Here is a 13,098-nt window from a genome sequence, read left to right on the forward strand (position 1 = left end):
TTAAAAAAGAATTCTTAAACTATACGGACACTTTATCCCTAAAATAAACCTAAACAAACATCCATAAAGAGGTTTTATGGCAAAAAGGGCTCATTTACACAAAACACAATGTCTCCTTCCTTTAGAACTTAAGAGAAAGAGAGTTGTGCTGTAAACAGTGTGGTCTCGCATCAGTGCCACGCTTCTTTGTTGTGACCGTTTTATTTTTATCGGCCTATTCCAGGTCACATTTAGACCTCCACAGTGTTGCCTAATCAGTCATAAATCCAGCCACCGCTGTGAAAAGCCCAGAAAACACATCTAGCATGTCAAACACAGACTAGCATGTCAGTCAACATTACAGGGGCACAGAGTCAGATCTGTTTAGGAAGGAGGAGGGATGTGGAAGCAAGAAACCGCTTTGTGGCTTTTCTAGATTTTTCCAGTGTGTAACAGTTAGTAGTCTTTGCAAAAGAGGCTAAATGGTGTGACAATAGCCAGAAAGTATCAATGACTGTCATCACTTTCTATACACTATTATAATGTTCTAGTTTTTAGTGTTATTTAAAGAAAAACACAGCGTGATATTGGCCAATTCGAATGTTATCACTCCATTGAATAGGCGTTGGGTTGGTATTTATGGGATGGGTAGTATTTATGATACATGTATTTTAAATATGTATTTTAAATACAAAACAGTATTTTGTCATTTGTATTTGATAGGGCTGACGAAAATAGGTAAATGTTTTGTATCAAAATAATTTAGGGTCTTATTTTTTTTAAATATTGTAAAATACAGTGCTTCCCACAAGTTTAAAAATATACTTGCAGTGGTAGCCGAATTGAAATACATGTGACTTTTAATTATATATTTTTTTATTATGACACTGTTATACATCTTTTCTTTTCAATTGGCTAAAGTTATTTTAAAAAAGCTGTTGAAATAAAAGAAATCCACTACTTCTTTTCTTTTATGCTATTTAGGAACCATGTGCACCCACTGGCAGGTAAAGGGTGCTCTCTCTCTCTCTCTTTCTCTCTCTAAAGTTGCTTTATTGGCTTGACATTTACAGTATTGCCAAAGCATTTTTGATATGTATAAAGTATGCAATATATTAACATCTATAAATTAGTAAAATATACAGCAAATGGGAAATAAATATCAGAAAAAATGAATAAAAAATAGACATCATTGCTAAAAATTATAATAATTACTACAATAAAAAGTGTAGAATATTTAAATAAAGCAAATTAGTTGATTAGCCATTTCTAACAAATACTTTACAGCAATTTTAGATGTCATTTTGTTCTTTTCAAGTGTATAGTAAAGTTTATCTGAGTCGTTTAATAATTGATTTTGCAGTCAGCTACGAAAAGGTAATGCAGAAACGCATACAAATAAAGGTAACTTTAGAAAGCGAAAGTAAAACCCCAATGCCGGAAACTTTGGGAGATTCAGAAACTACAGTCAGACGCATTTTGGCGGAAAAGGCACATCTCTGTGGGTCTGCAGAGCACATGATTGTCTGTCTGAGTGACAGATTGCGATTTGTTGCTTATATGTGACAGATCGGATCGGTTCTATAACATGTGAAAACACGAAAAAAAAGCATGTATTCGGATATTCAGAGATCGGTTTCAGGCCTCCTTCATATGTGGAAATAAATCAGATATAAATCAGATATGTGACAATGCGACTATCATGTAAACAGGCAGATCGGATTTATTGAGGCATTCTGTTGCGATCATTAAACGTGCGACAATGTGGTGCTTCTTCGCGGCTTAATGACGTAGAAGGAAGACATGTGTGGAGACGCCAACGCGGTAAACAACAACAACAGAGGAAACATAGAGGAAAGTGGTCAGTCGCCACAATTTGCTCCCACCAGACCTGAGATCACTCTCGTACCCACAAATTCCTCTGAATGGTGGAGGACATCATACAGCATATAAAGCATAATCGCAAGCCGCGATGACGGTCCTTTCCCACCTCCTCTGCCTAAAAATCGTTTTAAAGTTGGGAGAACTTCCGTGTTGTAACTTTTGCTTTTTGTCGCTACTAATAAACGCACTGCGGGCTACACATAGAACAACTTTATTTTCTTAAAAACTAGTGCGCACACAGGCAAAGGCTACATCTTCAACTACACACACACACATCAGGGCCATACCATTACATAAACTGTGTGGGGGTAAATCTAGACTAAACCATTCACTGCTTACGCTACACTTCACATATTTCGTAGAGCTAAAAACAAGAAAATTTCTTCCATCGTGGCTAGTGTGGCGTTGATGCTAGAACCCGCTTTTATGCATGCGCAACATCGTAAATTGTATGGCAAAAAATATGATAAAGGCAACAAATCGGAATTGGGCATCAAGACCTGACAGTGTAAAGTGGGCCAAAATGTGGCCTTTAATAGTGGTGTTTTTCTCAGTTATTTGCCAGACTTGAGATCAGACAAAAAAAATTATTAATATTAATTCTGTTGTTTCCTTCTGATTGGTTCTCGGGATATAGCAGCTTTTTCTGTCAAAGGCAAATGGCGTTTAGCGGCTTTTGCCAACAAACTGTTATTTCTGAATGCGCTGATGCTGCGATTTAGATGATTTCAAACAAAACTATGGCGGAGTCTGAAATTTGAATTTAAACATACTACTCGGCCGTTAGAAAAGTACGTTCTATACAGTATGAATGTGTAAAGTATTAATGGAATTCGGACGTACTACATACGCTATTTTGTCAAGGTCACGTGACCCACCTGCGTCAGTTGCGCTTCACTCCCATTGATGAATTTTCTCACTAGGTATCATGGAATAGCGCAGCGTGCATAGGATGCGCACTTCAGAATCAAGCCGAAAGTAGTAAGTCATCCAGACATTTCTCTCATACTGATTTTTGAATGCTATGATGTTAGCGTACTATATAGTTCAGAAGTGTGGGGTTTCGGACAGTCTATTTGTTAAACATGTTCTATGTGTCTAAAGCAGGGGTCTCAAACTCAATTTACCTGGGGGCCGCAGGAGGCAAAGTCTGGGTGAGGCTGGGCCGCATAAGGGATTTCACAAAAAAAAAAAGTCCTCAAATGTCATTATTAACCGTTTTAATTATTTCTTCTGAACATGAAGTGTCCTGAACATTAATAGAACATTGAGTGAAGATTATGAACAGTTCTTCTGAACATGGCATCTTTTGCCTACTCCTTGCTGCCAGAGACTTGACAGCGCATCTTCTCACAAATCTGAACCACATTTGGCTTTAGAGCGGAAGCAGTTGAGACCCTCAGTATGGCTTGAAGATGATCAAGTCTAGACCTGTACTTTGACTTATTGAAGTTCAAGGTGGAGAATAACTTCTCACACAGAAAAAAGTGGGGGAACTCACTCAAAACTTCCATTCTCTCACATAAAAAAGGCGTATATATGTATAAATAAAACACCCCCACCCCACTCCAGTCACATCAGTCTGTACCAGTCTGTATCTACCTATAATATATATAAGATGCAGGCTGTAGCTAGGTAGGTGGCAGGCTGCAGATAGGTAGCTAAGTGGCAGGCAGGGGCGGGAACAGCTTACCTTGGTTCTGGCCGGCGCGAGTTCCCTCCTAACACTTCCCGCCCGTCACAGCGTCTAACAAAGGGACGGGGTGCGTGGTGACGTCACCGGCATCCCCGCCCCTTTGTTTACACGGCGGGCGGGGAATGCCAGTGACCACTGTGTACGGACAGAATCAGCGGAGCGGGGATCGCTCTCTCTCCCCGCTCTGCTGATTCTGTCAGTGTACAGCGGTCGGCGCGGGCCACAAAATATTGCACTGAGGGCCGCAAATGGCCCGCGGGCCGCGAGTTTGAGACCCCTGGTCTAAAGCATTTACTCAATGTCATTATTTCATTTTTGGCGGAAGTGGCATTTAGCGGGTTTTCCATCTGAACTCTTCATATATTCCAACATATTATCTGCAATAAATGGTTTTTACAGTGATTAAAGAGATCATCTTCAAGACTTTCTCTAACAATACTGCTTTTTAATAGATGAGTTTTTAAACAGGATTGTAAGTTCAGTATATGTTTTTGTGTGTGTGTGTGTGTGTGTGTGTGTGTGTCTGCACCTCACTAATCATAATTTGTTATCGAACTAAGAAATACAAATATCCATTTAAAGAAAGCCAGGATGGTTTGATTGATGAACTGTTACTATCAGCCTCCTTTTTAACGGCCTCAGTAACTGTCCGGGACTGGTAGGAGGGGGGATGTTGGCCTCAAATGAAAGCTACTTCAAAGAACTATTAGTCATTTATATTAGTTATACATTTGCGTGTGTGTAATTGCTCACACCTGTGATGTTGGTGGTAGAGTCTGTGTGGGAGCTGGTGGGGGTGCTGGAGCTCTGCGTTTCTTTAATTCCACTTTCGGGGACATCTTGGAGATGTTCATCACAGACTGAGATTGACCCAGAGTGCTGGGACGGGCCTCCACACATGGACCACTTGCAACCACAGACATACCCTGAGCATAAAAACCAAGGAAACACACTTTAATAGATACACAAATACACATTCCAGAAGATATTTAACACTATAGATGAGTGTGTTCGCAGCCAGATTGATTGGAATTGATTGAACTTTATTTTGCAGAGTACAAGTAACAGAGGCAAGAATCACACCAGTGCAAATAGCAGTATGTCTGTATATATATAAAGCAAACGCATGGGGTGGAGAAGAAAAGATAAGTTCAATGCAAATGAAAATGTGTACAAATATATTTTTTTAATTCTTTATGTGCAAAGAAAGTTGTAGAAAGATTACAACTGTTAAATCGAACAGAATATGAAACAAATGAACAGGATAAAAAATTGACTGTGGCATTTGAATTGGCTTTAGGAGACAGTAATTCCACAATTTAGCCCTCATGGGTGGAAGGTAAGCAGGAAAGTGACTGTTAATTCAGAGCTGTAGAGCTCCAAGACGATGCCTTTTAAAGGGCAGCAGGTTTAACAGAGGACAGCTAATCAATAACATTTGGGCTGGAAATGTCATGACCTGTTGGTGGAGAGTTCTGAGGGCTTTACCCTGACCATGACCCTAATTTTACAGACCATAAAACAGCTGCCCAGAGTGAATGGTTACCAGGGAAGAACTTTAATGATACAAAAAATAAATAAAAAATCCTAACTTAATTATTAATTCCTAAACTCTGGAATAGCCTTCCCGATAATGTCCGAGGCTCAGACACACTCTCGCAGTTCAAAACTAAATTAAAGACCTATATTTTTGGTAAAGCATACAATCAATGCATCACAAAGCAGTGTGATACATGAATGTGCTCAACACAGGTTTTTGCATCATACAGTATACACTTGAACAGCAGCTACGCTAAATATTCTCTTTACTCTCTATTTCCACCTAGGGATACTCATCCTGAGGCTCCCAGAGACTATGCAGTGCCACTGATGTGATCCAAGACCTGTGAAGAGCTGATCCCCAAGGTTTCCGCAATTCCAGACCCGGCCATATCATAAGCAGCTGCTGGGGTGGTCATGAAGGAGTAGAGAGCATGAGTCTGATTCCTGTGAGACTCCAGGGATAGATGAGTCTTTGCTGACGTCCAGCGTTCTCCAGCCTCCGGCGCTTAGACTGCAGCTCTGCACAAGACGTTTGGCCATAGGAGAAATGGTTGTGCCCAACTAAGCCAGGTTTCTCTCAAGGTTTTTTATCCTTTACTTTGGCCAATTGGTGAAGATTTTTTCCTCGCCGCTGTCGCCATTGGTTTGCATGGTTTGGGACTTGTAGAACTGCGCAGCGATGGATTTGGTTTTCAGTGTTTGGACTCTCAGCAGTGAGTATTAAACCACAATGAAGGGAAATAAACTGAACTTAAACTCTGAAAACTGAACCGACCCTGTTTCAATTTACTATAATCTTCTATGTGAAGCTGCTTTGACACAATCTACATTGTAAAAGCACTATAGTAATAAAGATGAATTGAAAAAAAAAGTATTAATTCCTAATCTGCATGAGTAAATTTTCAATCACTGATACTACTAAAAACCTAAACTTTCTGAGATCGCTTTCACAGCTGCATCATTTAGTATGTTTGAACTGCACTAAAGTTCATTTTCCAGATTGTTGTAGTCCGTTTGGCCAGGTGTGATCGCAGGAATTGCACTTGAGTATGCACCAAAAGTGGATCAAACAAGTGTACTAAGACCTGCTTGAAGAAGCGGTCTTGGTACGCCTTCAGGGTATATGCAGTAATCCTAAAGGTAATTTCAATACCTTCTTAAAGAACAGATATACACTTACTGTACAATCAAACAGAGAGATTTAAAATGGACACTGGCACATCTCTTTATGATAAAAAAAGAGACTTCACTGACAGTGAATGAGACTGTGATAGTCACAGACATATGATCTAAACTAGACACATAAACACACACACCTACACAAACAAACAGTAACATCTGGAAAGAGCAGAGAGACAAAATAATCACAGGCCTCATATCATGGTCGCTATCATGACTGATTTCATTAGACTACTCAACCTCCTTGCAATAGTTCAGCACTCTCTCTCTCTCGCTCTTTCATTTTTTCCCTCACCCCTCTCTGCCCTTAGAACGGAATGTTCAAAGTGGGAATGGCTATTAGTGTGTTATATAATCAGAAATCAGTTACTGCGACGTGTTGAAAATGGGCCTTGGCTCTGTCTGTGATAATAATGTAAATAGCATGCACCTGAGCTTGGGTAATTACAGGCAGAAGGCACTGAGATTTGGAAACAGCTCGCTGTAAAAACGGCTATTTGGCAGGGTGATTGGTCACAAAAAAGGCACATTGTTGATGAATTATGGACATCCGAGCTGTTAAGCACATGTGCCCAAGTGTCATTAAGAACTCATTGTGGTTTTCAGAGAGGAAGTGGATGTATGAAGCAGCAATGTAGTTTAGAGATTATAAAATAAGAAAAATGTAGTGTGTGTAAGTATACCTAGCCAATTATAAACTGACAACACATTACACTATAAATAACAATTAATAAAGTAATATTTCTTCTTATTAAAAATACACACATTATTTTTTTTAAATATTTCCCAAATGATGTTTAACAGAGCAAGGAAATTTTCACAGTATGTCTGATAATATTTTTTCTTCTACAGAAAGTCTTAGGTATTTTATTTCGGCTAGATTAAAAGCGGTTTTAAATTTTTTAAGGAAAAAATTATTAGCCCCTAGTTCAGCCTTAAATGTCACTTTACACGCTGTATAGAAGTCTCTTGAAAAATATCTAGTAAAATATTATTGAATGTCATAGTGGCAAAGACAAAATAAACCAGTTAATACAAGAGTTATTAAAACTATTAAGTTGAAAAAATCTTCTCTCCATTAAACAGGCGACAGTGCTAATCACTGAGCCACCGTGCCACCCAATAACAATAATAATGTTGTATAATATGATTCACACAAACATGTTTAATAAAATTCAGATTAATAAATTGTAATAGATAATAAATAATACTTAAATAACTCAAATTATTTTACATGGATAATAAATAAAATGATACAAATTAGATTAAAATGAAAAAAACAAACGTGATTTAGATTCGATGTAAATGAAATGACTTGAAAATGCTAAACTATGTGTGTGTGTGTGTGTGTGTATGTATATATTATATATATATATATATATATATATATATATATATATATATATATACATACACACACACACACACACACATAGTTTAGCATTTTCAAGTCATTTCATTTACATCGAATCTAAATCACGTTTGTTTTTTTCATTTTAATCTAATTTGTATCATTTTATTTATTATCCATGTAAAATAATTTGAGTTATTTAAGTATTATTTATTATCTATTACAATTTATTAATCTGAATTTTATTAAACATGTTTGTGTGAATCATATTATACAACATTATTATTGTTATTGGGTGGCACGGTGGCTCAGTGATTAGCACTGTCGCCTCACAACAACAAAGTCACTGGTTCGAGTCCCAGCTGAGCCAGTTGGCATTTCTGTTTGGAGCTAGCATGTTTTCCCTATGTTGGTGTGGGTTTTCTCCGGGTTCTCCAATTTCCCCACAGTCCAAAAACATGCGGTACAGGTAAAATGGATGATCTAAACTGGCCGAGTGTGTGTGTATGTGAATGTGAGAGTGTATGGGTGTTTCCCAGTACTGGACTGTGGCTGGAAGGGCATCCAATGCATAAAACATATGCTGGAATAGTTGGCGGTTCATTTCAATGTGGCGACCTCTGATAAACAAGTGACCAAGCGGAAGGAAAATGAATGAATGAATGAAGCATTATCTGAATATTATTTGTATCCGTGTTTGATTGTTTTTGTTTTGTTTTTGTTTACACTATCATTTGATTCTTTATCTTAATAATCTTAATTATCATATTTGTTTTTAAAAAATAATCTATTCATTATTTTTACCCTGTTATTCTTTTCCCAGACATTTTTATGGACCCTTTAGCACTACTTTTTTAACCCCAGTATTAAAAGTGTCTTCCAAAAAGCAAGATAATATCAGTCTAGCAGAGACATTTGAAAAAGGTTTAGCTCAGATACAACTGATCCCCTCACAAAATCATTCATCAACACAGTATAAAAACTATGAACATGTTAATACAAAGTCAAACTGTGCAATCTGGGTCAATGATCCAAGTGATTACTGACACCTTGTGGTGATAAATAAAACAAAAACCTTCATATCTGGAACACACTTTTATTATTATTACTTGTCTGTCATTTAAATAAATAGCTAGATACCACACATACCCACCAATAGGTTTAGCAAAAGATTTTGTGAATATTATTATTACTATTATTATTATTATTACTATTACTATTATTCATTAATTTTCCTTCGGTTTAGTCCCTTTATTATCAGGGGTCGCCACAGCAGAATGAACCACCTACTTATCCACCATATGTTGTACACAGCGGATGCCCTTCCATCTGCAACCCAGTACTGGGAAACATCCATACACACTCATTTACACACACACACCTACACTATGGCCAATTTAGTTTGATCAATTTATCTATAGCGCATGTCTCTTTGGACTGTGGGGGAAACCAGAGAACCCAGAGGAAACCCACGCCAACACGGGGAGAACATGCAGACTCCACACAGAAATGCCAACTTACCCAGCCAGGGCTCAAACCAGCAACCTTCTTGCTGTGAGGCAACAGTGCAAACCACTGAGCCACCGTATGTATTATTATTGTACTTGAATGTTACTGCTAGTCTGTGGCCTTTTGAAAATATACAACAACAAAATACACATAATTCTATTAAATGTTGTTACATTCATTATAATAAAATCTATTTAATATTTAATTAATTTATTATTAAACACATTAAAGAAAAAAAATAATCAAGAGACAAACGAAAAGAAAAAAAGAATATGAGGCTATTAAAACAAGAGTTAAAAGTAGAAAACACCACCAATAAGGTAGAATTAACCAAGAGATAGCAGAATTCTGTTAAAGTCCGTGTGACTTGAAAGTTGCTGAGACTTTTATTTCAGTATGTTGATGTACTTTCAACTGAATTCGAATATTGAGTAGTGGGTGGGGCTTTCTTTTTGCTCATCTTTCCCTTTCGGCAAATTAAAGGTTCAATGGGTGTGCAGGGGCACCCCCAACTAGTGGCCACGGCCACCACTGTATAAACTCTGGCCACCCCTGTGGCCACCCTAATATGATTTTGCTGTTGATATCATTAATTTAAATGTACTTACGTAATTTCTCAATAATAAATAAATAAATATCATGCACTAAATTATTGTGGATTGATTGATGCCATTTACGTAGCGGATTCAGTGCAACTCCCCCAACCCCCCTGTTTACAGCATGCACACACCTTCAATAGACAGCAAAGGGCAATTGTATATTTACATTAAGGTACATTAATAGAAGTAGCTTTATTAAAAATGTTCATTCATTCATTAATTTTCTTGTCGGCTTAGTCCCTTTATTAATTCGGGGTCGCCACAGCGGAATGAACCGCCAACTCATCCAGCAAGTTTTTATGCAGCGGATGCCCTTCCAACCGCAACCCAGCTCTGGGAAACATCCACACACACTCATACACTACGGACAATTTAGCCTACCCAATTCACCTGTACCGCATGTCTTTGGACTGTGGGGGAAACCGGAGCACTGGAGGAAACCCACGCTAAGGCAGGGAGAACATGCAAACTCCACACAGAAACGCCAACTGAGCCGAGGTTCGAACCAGCGACCCAGCAACCTTCTTGCTGTGAGGCGACAGCACTACCTACTGTGCCACTGCCTCGCCCTTATTAGAAATATAAGTGACTATAAAAGGAATATGGATTAGGGTATGTATAGTGTGTGTGTATATATAGTAATGCCTTTTGTTCGTTTGTTCATTTGTTTGTTGTATTAATTAATTTATTAATCTTCATTAATTTTAGACATGGCATACACTGTATGCTGTTAAATAAAAGTATGTGAAAAATAACAGAAAAGTTATGTATATATATTAGAAGTGTTTTTAAACTAAATATTAATTTTTATTTGGTTTGCACATGTACTTGCTGAATTATTTCGATGAATAAATTGCAATATTTCAAGAGTAATTCATTAAATGAATTAAAAGCAAATTAAATCATTTACCTGAAACAAAAATAAAACATTACACTGAATTATTTGTGTGTGTGTGTGTGTGTGTGTGTGTTTGTGTGTGCCATCCCAAGATTTAATGTGGCCTCTTCTGGCCACCCCTAAGAAAATTTTCTGGGGGTGTCACTGTGGGTGTGGTTAAGAATATTGTGGCTGAAGCTGTCAAACTGACACCATCTGAAACATTATCCAAACACATGCACAGACTTTAGATTGAATATGACCAATACAAGCATAATTTTTAGTGGATTAACTTAATGGATTAATGGTTCACCTAAAGAATAACATTGTGCGCTAATATAACCCCGCCGGTCCTATGCCACACAACCCGCTCCGAGCTGGTATTGAATTGGCAACCTTCCGCATGGGAGTTGGTTGCTCTAACAAGGAGGCTAAAGACCATGGCCTCTAGCGTCTGTCGCTAGAGCACCTTTAGAGGTCAGATGAGTGAGGTTTACCTGCACAGCACCTACTGGCTGGCCTCCGTTACACTAGCACAATAATAAACATTGTAGATTTTGATTTCACACGGACTTTAAAGACTGAAAACTGTGACAGATGAAGAGATGAGAGTGTGTTAATCAGGGACAGCGGAGTTTACAGTATGGGTTAGTACTTACATTACTGTTAGTGTCTGCATTGTCAACAACACTATCATCATCAACACTCTCCATGTTCTCAGAGGACTGATCTTCGCTCTGAAATGGGAACGTAACACTAGCATGGGAGGTACACTCATAAGATCCATGAAAACTTTGCAATGCTTAACCATTGCAATAGTACAAAAAGTTTTATATTCATCACACTTTTCAAATGCATTAGTTTCTTCAAGCATGTCCATGAGTTGTTGCCTTCATGTCAAAATATGAGCTTCTTGTCATGCACCATTGAAGCATACAGCAATGTCAAAATTGAAACAGACAATATTATGAACGTGTAACACTTCTGTAATTTCATGCACACAAAAACCTGCGTTCTACCTTTGATTTCCTGCGATTAAACTTGAGGAAGCCCAGCAGACCCTTTTTCTCGGATCCACTCAGACTATTGGAGCGGAGAGATTCAGCTGTAAAAGAAAACAGATTTGTTCAGCATCTAAGACAAACATGCAGAAATACAGCAACTACTGTAGTCTAACAACACACAACGTGACAAGATTCAAGCAGCAAGCAATTTGGCTGTCTGTACATAAAGCAACATGACAAAAAATTTTAAAAATCAGCCACTCAGAAGAGCAAAATAGTGAACTGCACTCTTAATGAAATTGACAGGTTTATAATCGAATTATTTAATATTAAACCTCATTAACATTATTCAAAGTACATGTTAAGTGTACATGATGGTTTCGGCTTGCATGGAGTTCACAGTTCTAGGGCTCTGTCTTACACCCGATGCAATAAGGTGCAAGGTGTTGTGGAAATATAAATTTCTATCATCTAATTCCAAATGAACGATAATCTACGCATAACTGAAAAGTTATATTCTTTGGTTTTTAATTATATCATTTCATTGAAATGCCAGCTAGGAGGGACATTTAACCTATGCCTTGCTGACTACAGGCTAAGCCAAAGTGATTTAATTATCGGTTTCACAGCATGGCTGTATCTATTGTCTTCCCTGTCTCCAGAACATCATTTGCACATTGTTGTAATGATGTACTTATATATTGATGAGATCAGACCTGGAGAAGGCATGGCAACCAGACTTCATTTGCATGCTTTGTTTGACTGTCCCCACCATGACTGACCCCACCTACATGCTGTAACATGTATAAATTTATAATGTTTGCTGTGCAGTTTAGAGTTTGCTTTCGATGACGCCACAGCCACGCTGAATTATTCTTATTAAAAAGGATTCTGCTTTGAAGACAACCGAAAGATTCTCCCTGGTTTTTGGGGCTCTTAGAAGTTTACAACAGTTTTGGGGAGAATCTTTCGGTTGTCTTCAAAGCAGAATGGCTGTGGCGTCATCGAAAGCAAACTCTGGTTTTTGGGGCTCTTAGAAGTTTACAACAGTGTCCACCTGTCAGGTTTTGGAGATGTATGCATTATCATATGGGGCAATAAAAAGTGTGTTTGGATATAACTCTTATACCAACTCTTATAACACTTTTACCACACTTTAAAATTAGAACTAAATGTAGAAATTTGTTTTAAAACAAATCTTTGCGTTTAACAAACAAAATTACGAAGTTAAAAACAGATGTCTTCAGTAGAGTGACTGTTTCCTTACTCCAAAAAAGTAAAAAGAGTAAAGTAAAGAGTAAAAGTAAAGTATAGAAGAAGTAAAGAAGCCGAATGGAGGAGACTCGTTCTTTATCCTCGCACTGCAGATGGTCTGTTTTTCCCCTTACAAAGTCCGCCATGTAAATGTGCCATGGCACGACACAACTGACTCTTAAAGGGAATGTGAGATGAGACTCTGATTGGTTTAATGCACGTTA

The 13,098-nt window shown here is 37.9% G+C and overlaps 2 protein-coding genes across 18 annotated transcripts in view; both read right to left on the bottom strand.

Moving 5' to 3' along the window:
- The window catches only part of cobl (cordon-bleu WH2 repeat protein), a 138,518-nt gene that overhangs the window by 50,389 nt on the left and 75,031 nt on the right, over positions 1 to 13,098 (bottom strand). For 10 of the 17 annotated variants that reach the window (XR_012391433.1, XM_073924924.1, XM_002664800.8 and 7 more), the window contains 3 exons: positions 11,636 to 11,721; positions 11,276 to 11,353; positions 4,315 to 4,485 (listed from right to left, as the gene is read on the bottom strand). Coding sequence is in view for 16 of the 17 variants with exons in the window: in XM_073924924.1 (XP_073781025.1) it covers positions 4,315 to 4,485; positions 11,276 to 11,353; positions 11,636 to 11,721 (335 nt within the window). In the remaining variant the exon portion in view is untranslated. 17 annotated transcript variants of the gene reach the window in all.
- LOC141378159 (uncharacterized) overlaps positions 1 to 13,098 on the bottom strand; it is a 416,515-nt gene that overhangs the window by 17,421 nt on the left and 385,996 nt on the right. The window lies entirely within an intron of this gene.

This window comes from Danio rerio, chromosome 16 (genome assembly GCF_049306965.1).
Source record: "Danio rerio strain Tuebingen ecotype United States chromosome 16, GRCz12tu, whole genome shotgun sequence".
In the NCBI taxonomy this organism is placed as follows: Eukaryota; Metazoa; Chordata; class Actinopteri; order Cypriniformes; family Danionidae; genus Danio; species Danio rerio.